General features: G+C 36.5%; 1 protein-coding gene across 1 annotated transcript; it reads left to right on the top strand.

The window, feature by feature from the left end:
* Positions 1-979: 979 nt before the first annotated feature.
* LOC104218748 (digalactosyldiacylglycerol synthase 1, chloroplastic-like) lies at positions 980-6781 on the top strand. The gene is made up of 7 exons (XM_009769312.2): positions 980-1724; positions 2934-2966; positions 3670-3757; positions 4039-4523; positions 4619-4885; positions 5070-5419; positions 6051-6781. The coding sequence occupies exons 1-7, from the start codon at positions 1089-1091 to the stop codon at positions 6574-6576; spliced, it is 2385 nt and encodes a 794-aa protein (XP_009767614.1). The 5' UTR covers positions 980-1088; the 3' UTR covers positions 6577-6781.
* The last annotated feature ends 2229 nt before the right edge of the window (positions 6782-9010 follow it).

Here is a 9010-nt window from a genome sequence, read left to right as displayed (position 1 = left end):
AGAAATAAAAAAAATCCGATAAAATATCTTCAATATATATTTTATATATCTAAAATTAATATTTTACTTATATACACAGTATAATTTTTCGTAATGTTTCGATAATGACTACTCTTAGCAAGAGGTGGCTTCGCCCCTGCATCTTATATAAACTACTACTAGAATATTTGAGGTGAAATTTTTGAAAAGAACTATATACACACACAGATACACACTCTTCATGTAATGTCTATTTTTTCACTTGAACAAATCCATGCAAAATAAGGGGAAAATAAACAGAAAAATAAGAAAAAGACAAAGGATAGTTAATAATTTGCTATATACACACACAGATACACACTCTTCATGTAATGTCTAATTTTTCACTTGAACAAATCCTTGCAAAATAAAGGGGAAATAGACAGAAAAATAAGAAAAAAACAAAGGATAGTTGAAAAATAAAATTATTTTATTGGGATTAAAGTTTCAGCGTAATATTTGTAAGTTTACCGACATAACTAATAATCCACCATTTAGGAATAGATTCTAATTTTAGGACGACTTCTCATTTATATCTTTCTTTTTTTTTTTCTAAGTTTTATTAGTTTATTTATTTAAAATTATAAGTTATATCTCAATCTCAAATAAAATTGAATTTAATAGATTTTTTCAACCACCAAAAAATATTGTAAAATATATGAATTTCTCTGCTTTAATCAGAAGAGGCAAAATTTATAAAAATAGACAAACTTGCTATAGGCGTTGCCTTTTCAAATGTGTCCTACGCTGTAAATTTTATTTCCTGAATATGCTAGTATATAAATTCCGTTATCAACTCACGTGACCAAATCCACATCACTGATCTCCATACTTCCACCTCACTTCCCGCGAATCCAATCAACACGGTTTCATCCTTAGGTGTTCCTCCACGTGTCATCTCCCACATGAAAAACAAATTAATTTTTTATTTCCCAAATCCTAAGCCGTTAAATTCTCAGCCGGACCCTCCTTTTTCATTTCCTACTTTCTTCCCCCCATTGGAGAAAGAGAAGAGGAGAACACTCCAATTTCTTCTCGAAACCCTAGAAATTATCAATCCGACCGGAGAAATGATTAATTTCAGGCCGCCGGAGACGAGGACGAGGTCGTCTGTAGGTTCGAGTTCGTCGGTAGTGACGGCGGAGAAAGCGTTGTCATTCATCTCGAAAGGATGGCAAGAGGTAAGATCATCAGCGGACGCGGATCTTCAACTCATTAAAAACCGAGCGAACTCGTTTAAGAACTTAGCGGACCGAGAACTGGAGAATTTCATAAATTCTGCTTCGAAATCGCCCTTCACTGTTCCAACAATTACGGCATCTGCCACTACGACGCCGGCGGAGATTGAATTTGTGAAGAAGCTCCGTCCCAAGCTCTCGGAGTTTCGTAGGGCCTATTCCTCGCCGGAATTCAAGTGGCCGGCGCAGGGGAAGCTCCGGATTGATTTGTCAGCGATAAAGAATGTGATTGTGGCGGAAGTGGAAGAGGAGGAGGAAGATGAGAGAGAGAGGTGGAGGAAGTGGAGGAGAGAAAGGTTTAAGGAAGAAGGGCAATTTGGGGAATTTAATTGGGAGCCGATTAAGGCTTTCAAGACTAGGTTAAGGGAGCTAGAGGTGGATCTAAAGGGCGGCTCGAGTTCGTCGCCAGTGGATATTTTTGAAGGGATAAAGAATAGTGAATTCGTGGTGAAAGTAAAATCAAGCTTGGTAATTTTATTTACTCTTATTATCATGCTTTATTATGGAAACTTATTTACGGTGTTCATTCATGGACTAAAAGCATAATTGCTTGTAGAAGTGTAATTTTGCTCGTAGTATTTTAGCTTCGACTTACCATCATTGATGAAATGGTTTGCTATTTCACAAAAAAAAAAAAAAAACGAATCTTGGATGAGTATAGTCATCTTCTGTTTTGATTTGTCGAATGATCTGTTGTACTTTTGAATATGGTAGGTGTTTGGTTTTGATGAATGATCTGTTTAGACTAGCTGTTATGAGCTGCTACTCTGTGACAGTAACAAAGTATTCCAATAACAACCTAGTTGCCTCTTCTCCCTAAACAATAAATCCTAAGAAACCTCTTATTCATCAGAGGAATGGAGTTGAGTTTCGTTCTTCAATCTTTTTAACACAAGTAATCTTAAGCAAGATTGTGTATGTTTTAAGGCGGTGCTAGTATTCACATTGTTAGCTTTGCATTTGAGATTCCATTTGTTCCTTGAGCACTAAAGATGCTATTTTATCAAGTAAAATGGAGCATTAAAGACCACCCTTCTGTGGTTCTTTTTCCTCAACCCTTCTCTTACTGTATGAGAAATACTATGTACTACGATTCATTATTATCTGATATGCCTTCTCCAGGTAAAGTTTTAGAAGTATTAATTGGATAGTAGGATCACTTAGTAGGTTAGGTGTTGCAATCCTATCTCCTTTTCTGGATAAGCGCCTCTGCCTCGTTAGGTGGTACATATTTTTCTTTTATGTGGTAGATATTGTCTTGATACTATATTTCTCTTTTTGAAACTTCCATTTTTTTGGGTTAGTGTGCTAATGGTTGAGTTGGTTTTTCCATAGGTTGTAGCATCTTCTTGCTAGTAATTTCTGGAGATTTCTTTGGGCTACGGGATTTAGTCAAATGGTTGGTTGTTCTTTTTTAGATGCAACTTAGTGTTTAATGTTATACCTGAGTAGTTTGGGTCGCAGTGGGAGGACAAGCGTGGATTTGTTCAACTTGTTAGGCATGGACAATGGGTTTCCTTATTTCAGATCTTTTAGTTCTTTCCTTCTGTCTCTCAATTCCTTTACCATTATGTGTTTTCGTGTTACTTATTAGTCGTGTCTGTTCACATTTATATTAATTGATGTTGATCCTTGTGATTAATTTATTGTTTTTGTGTTTGTCCAATGGTTTCGCAGAAATCAATTTGCAAGGAACCAGAAGAGACAAAGGTTGGTGTCTTATCTTTTAATATGTGATGAGGTTATATTGTACATGGTTTTTATGCATTTGATTTGGATTGTGCCCATTGGTCAATACTTTGCTTCAAAAGTTGAGAAAGGAAGCGAATTGAAGAGACAAGTAGAGAAAATTTATGCATTTCCTGTGCTTAGTTTTGTTGTAATCTTTGAGATGACGGGAAGTATAGGAAGAAAACACAGAGAGGAGATAACAATTTCTTTTGATGTCTTTTCACGATAAAAAAGAGATAATTCTCCTTTGATAAGCGAGAGGAGGAATAATTTTCCTTTCACTTTCTCTTATTTTTCACTATTCCAAACAAGAGAAAGGATAAGCATTTCCCTTATTTTTCTCTTCATTCCTTCTATATTTTCTCTTCCTATCCTGTAGCCTCCTTCTCCAAAAATCTTCACTATTACGAATTTAATTGGTAATTGATGAAATGAATATCCTAAACGAACTATTCTTTCTTTTTATGCATACAAGTTGGACTGCATGTCAACAGCACAAAATCTCTATTATTGGATTTTATCCTTTATTAATTTATAGTATTTTTTTTTTTACTAGGAACTAGTCTCGGAGGGTTAAATTGTTGTGAAGTTAAACTAGGATGAAATTCATTTCTAGCAGATTGAAAGCAATTAGGCTAGAAACATTTTCTTCCTCTTATTTCCATGTTCTTCATCTATGCAGGGAGTGCCACCACTTGATGTGCCAGAATTGTTAGCATATTTAGTGAGACAGTCGAGCCCATTTTTGGATCAAATTGGAATAAGAAGAGGTAATATTTCATTGTCCATTTACAAATTAATTAGTGTGTGGATTGTCTTTGTTTTCTACATTCTGTTTGCAATACTTTTTCTTGGGAATGCTAATTATTAAATATTTGTTCTGTTTTCTGTACTCAAGCTGTGCATATAGTCTACGTAAATGCTCTTTATTTTTCTTTTCCTTTTTTGATGCTTAGTCTATTTAATCTGTCGAAGGTCTACAAGCTTAGTCTATTTAATCTGTCTTTAGACACTATAAGCCATCTTTTCTGGGTCTTTAATTTGTTTGCAGATATATCGGAAAAGATTGTGGATAGTCTATGCAGCAAAGGACGAAGCAAACTTTTGCTACATTCTTTACCCGAAGGAGGGTCCTCACTGATTGAAGGTGAAATTATGAATGATGAACTAGATTTAAGAATTGCCAGTGTTCTTCAGAGTACTGGTCATTGTTATGAAGGTGGATTTTGGGGAGATTCTACCAAGCCGAACCTATCAGGTGATAAAAGGCATGTAGCAATAGTCACAACTGCTAGCCTTCCTTGGATGACGGGAACTGCTGTAAATCCTCTATTCCGAGCGGCTTACTTAGCCAAATTAGAAAAGCAGAATGTTACATTGCTGGTTCCATGGCTATGTAAATCCGACCAAGAGCTAGTTTATCCAAACCAGCTCACTTTTAGTTCTCCTGAAGATCAGGAGCTTTATATACGCAATTGGCTCGAGGAGCGAATTGGTTTCAAGGCAAACTTCAAGATTTCATTTTACCCTGGGAAGGTAGTCCCTGATTAACTATCTAAATAAACTATACTATGATAGGCGAAGATGTTGAGATGGATGTGATTATTTGACGCACGTTTTTTTCCTTCCAGTTCTCCAAAGAAAGGCGGAGTATAATGCCAGCTGGAGACACTTCTCAGTTTATCCCTTCAAGAGATGCCGATATTGCAATTTTAGAGGAGCCAGAACATCTCAATTGGTACCACCATGGCAAACGCTGGACTGATAAATTTAACCATGTTGTTGGTATTGTCCACACAAACTATTTGGAATATATCAAGAGGGAAAAGAATGGGGCTCTTCAGGCATTTTTTGTGAAACACGTTAATAATTTGGTCAGTAGAGCATATTGTGACAAGGTATGTTAGTCTATGGACTAAATTTTCCATGGTAAAAGGAGATAAAGGGAAACAGTTGGTACATACATTACGCATTAGAAGATGCTTTAACTCTGCATTTAAGCACCATGTCCTCGTATAATCTTAAAGCACCCTGCGTGTTATTTCTTGATGGTCCTAATTGAGATGTCAATTTGCTGTTTAGGTTCTTCGCCTTTCTGCTGCTACACAGGATTTACCCAAGTCTTTGGTCTGCAATGTTCATGGTGTCAATCCGAAGTTTCTGAAAATAGGAGAAAAAGCAGCTGCAGATAGACAAAGCGGCCAGCAAGTGTTCTCTAAAGGAGCATATTTCTTAGGCAAAATGGTTTGGGCGAAGGGATACCGGGAGTTGATAGATCTGTTAGCAAACCACAAAACTAACCTTGATGGTTTTAATTTGGATGTATATGGCAATGGGGAAGATGCTCATGAAGTACAGAGTACAGCAAAGAGGTTAAATCTCAATGTCAACTTCATGAAAGGTAGAGACCATGCAGATGATTCCCTTCATGGGTAAGAATCCTTCAGTAGGACTTTTTACTAATGAAGAATGTAGTTGTTACAACAAATGGACATTATTTAGTACATCTTGTTCCGTTTTGGTGCGATCATCTATAAAGCATCATTAAGCAATTTTAATGGAACTGACAATATTAGCATTCTGTTTCCCTGTGGCGCAATGATTTTAGAATTACTGTTAATTTATCAATGACTAAAATGGTCAAGATATTTGTATGATCAGCTATGTGCTAACCTGAAGAGTTATTGAGCACATGTTCTACCTGATCTTTGTTAAGATGTAGAGTATGGGACAGATATACTCTCATCCATGGGATTTCAATTCTACTTGGCGGAAAATTTTCTTCTTCTTTTAGAGGGTTAGATACCTAATGAACAAGGTTATTTTTATAAGGCCTTTTAACTCTTTTCTCTGCATCTCCTATTAATACTGAATGCATTTTTTTGTTTTGGGGATTTTTCATTGACGTGATACTATTGCTAGATCTTAAGATTAATTAACAATGTTGAGTGCAGACCACTTGCTGCCTTTTGTTTGATGCTAGTAGTTGATTTTTCCCATTTTCTTGTTCCCTGTTTGATTTGTTACAGTTCAGCTTCTGAATGTACATATTTTCGCTTGCAGTTACAAGGTTTTCATAAATCCTAGTATCAGTGATGTGCTTTGTACTGCCACGGCCGAGGCTCTTGCAATGGGGAAATTTGTAGTCTGTGCAGACCACCCATCAAATGAGTTTTTCCAGGCATTCCCGAATTGCTTGACTTATAGGACACCTGATGACTTTGTCTCAAAAGTTCAAGAGGCAATGTCCAGCGAACCTCAACCTCTCACTCCCGATGAGCAATACAAGCTTTCATGGGAAGCTGCTACCCAGAGATTCATGGAATATTCCGACCTTGATAAGGTTTTGACTAGTGAAACAAGTCTGTACAGGAGACGTCCGAAGGGCATGGGAAAATCAGTTTCCATGCCAAACCTAGAAGAGATGGTAGATGGGGGTATGGCGTTTGTTCACAATTGTTTCACAGGGAACGAGTTCTTGAGGTTGTGTACTGGCGCAATACCTAGATCTCGGGATTATGACAAGGAGCATTGCAAAGATCTCCATCTCTTGCCTCCTCAGGTAGAAAACCCAATATATGGCTGGTAAATAGATACGTAACTAACATGTATATCATTATTTCTAATATGTATTATAGGATATCATGCAAACTGGATGATCTTAGCTCCAATTCTAAAGGTCTAGGTCTTGTTGCTTTCTAGATATTGATGCAGTTAAACCTGCAGGGATAGTTTATAGGATCATATGTAAAGTTTGTAACCTGTAATGGGCATACCTCTTCTGTCTCTCTTTACCTATGTGCTTGAGTTTCAGGTTATTGCACCGGAGGTACTCCAGATTTAGAATTAATAGTCCAAATTCGTTTACAAAGTTGGAAAACTTCCAGCAGCTGAAGCAACTGCTCTCTTGTACTATGCTTTGTACAACTATTATATTGTAGTTTCAGTCTATCAGACTGTAGCAGCACGAAAGTTGCTCTAAATTACTTGCCACTTTTTGCATAATGTCTTGATTATATCTGTAGGCTGCTTTGTTTGAGAATTGTGGTTCTTTTCTTTATGTAAGAAAGTGTGTAACCACGCGCAAAGGAACTAAATGAACTCAACTACTACTATAAAAGGGTATTTCGGTGCACAAAACATCCTGCATTCACGCAAAGTCCGGGGAAGGGTCGCACCTCTAGGGGTGTGATGTAGACAACCTATCCTATTAGTGGCGTTTCCAGACAGTCTACATATTGCTTCCACGGTTCAAACCCGTGACCGATAACTCAACAGCTACTATCTAAGCCAAAATTCACATTTTGCTACTTGGCCATGAGTTCATTGCAGCTCCCAGGATAAAATAGTAGAATTTGCACCAGCTATCCACTTTTACAGGTGCAACATAGCCAGTTTTTTCTAGGCATCTAATTAGCTTGAAGAAGGCAAACTTCAGACCAGCGCTTTGTTCTTCTTTGTCAGACTAACAAAAAAAACACAGAACACTTGTTTGCCAAAACCAAAACCCGAAAAAGAATAGGATATTCAATCAGGATATTGACAAGGATAGTTCGAACTTTAGACTGCGGGTCTGAAGATCAACAATAACAGTTCAAATATTCAGAACCTTTGGCAGAAGTTGGAAGTTTCAAACTTCAGCTGTCTGAAATTGTAAACTGGTCAAGCTGAACTACATACCCGAAGTTTGAATTCAAACTTCAAACTCAAGGTATGGAGTTCAGCTTTGGCAATCGGGTCCAAAGTTTGAAACTTGATACTTGAGGTCTGAAGCTTGATTCCAAGATGGCTAACTCTTAGATACTTTATAATTTTCAGTATCCTTTCTTTAAATGACGGTCTTCCAAGCGGTTATTTGTGCACTAGGCCTGATAAAATAGAATTGTTGGATGAATGGGGCCCATATTTAAGATTTGAAAGGTTCAATCTTAAGCTACGAGGTATAATACAATCTTGAGAAATTTTCATAAAGCACTATCTTTTAGTGGTAATTAGTTATCTATAGATACCATTTGTTATATTATGGATTGTAGATACGTTTTCTATTGTTATAAGATGTATTAGATGTATTTAAGTTACTGTATTCATGAATACAATATCAAAAATTGGCGTGAATCAGGGAAGTCCAGCTAATCAGTTGTTGTATTCGAGTGTATTCGGCTGTATTCATGGCGTGAAATATGGGATTATAATTAGGCAAATTATTGTATTCGGCTGTATTCACGGCGCGAAACAGGGGATTACACTGTTTTTAAGCGGAAAGTGAATCAATTAACATAATAAACTCCTAATATAACTCAACAAACTCAATTATAACACACAAATTTTGTATTTCCAGTTACAAGAAAAGATTCTCACCCGAAAAATACCCCAAAAATATAGCAATCTTCAGAAAAATTATATAATACATCTGAATACATAAATTATATTAATTAAAAAAACATATGAATACATTCATGGCATATAGCAAGACAATAAATACAATGAAATACATAGAATACAACGGGATACATTGAAATACAATGAAATAAAAGACAGTGAATACAATAAAATACATAGAATACATCGAGATACATTGAATTACAATGAAAGAAAAGACAATGAAATACATGAAAATACAGCGTGATACGTTGAAAATACATTGAAATATATTAATAGCAAAATCAAGTTGCTCAGCCTCAAACTCCGTCGTCTTTGTTCAAGAACAAACCCTAATTTCCGGCGAAACCGCTGTCGAGCAAAAACCCTGAATCGCCACTAGCTATAAGGGTTAATGATGTCTAGACACCCCACTGGGAGATACTCGCCACGAGTCATCCATCACGTTAGCCATGTATCATGGTCGTATTTTACCAATAGAGTTTAATGATACAATGTTTGGAATTAACTAGCTTGAATAATTCGAATATGAGCAAGTAAAGACAACAAGGGGATAAAGAACCATCTAGAGAAAGATTTTATGATTCCACGAGCCCGAATCATACTTAAAACCTCGACTTTGTCAGTTTAGCCACACCCATTAA

The sequence above is a fragment of the Nicotiana sylvestris genome, chromosome 12 (assembly GCF_000393655.2).
Source record: "Nicotiana sylvestris chromosome 12, ASM39365v2, whole genome shotgun sequence".
Taxonomy (NCBI): Eukaryota; Viridiplantae; Streptophyta; class Magnoliopsida; order Solanales; family Solanaceae; genus Nicotiana; species Nicotiana sylvestris.
The sequence above is the reverse complement of the archived record's forward strand: the minus strand, read 5'-3'. Positions and strand labels throughout refer to the sequence as shown.

What these genes read in the sequence shown, in the direction of transcription:
- LOC104218748 (XM_009769312.2), top strand. Translation starts at nt 1,089, where the DNA reads ATGATTAATTTCAGGCCGCCGGAGACGAGGACGAGGTCGTCTGTAGGT. An exon ending in AGGAACCAGAAGAGACAAAG is followed by an intron (nt 2,967 to 3,669) that starts GTTGGTGTCTTA and finishes TCATCTATGCAG; the next exon opens with GGAGTGCCACCACTTGATGT. An exon ending in GCAGATGATTCCCTTCATGG is followed by an intron (nt 5,420 to 6,050) that starts GTAAGAATCCTT and finishes TTTCGCTTGCAG; the next exon opens with TTACAAGGTTTTCATAAATC.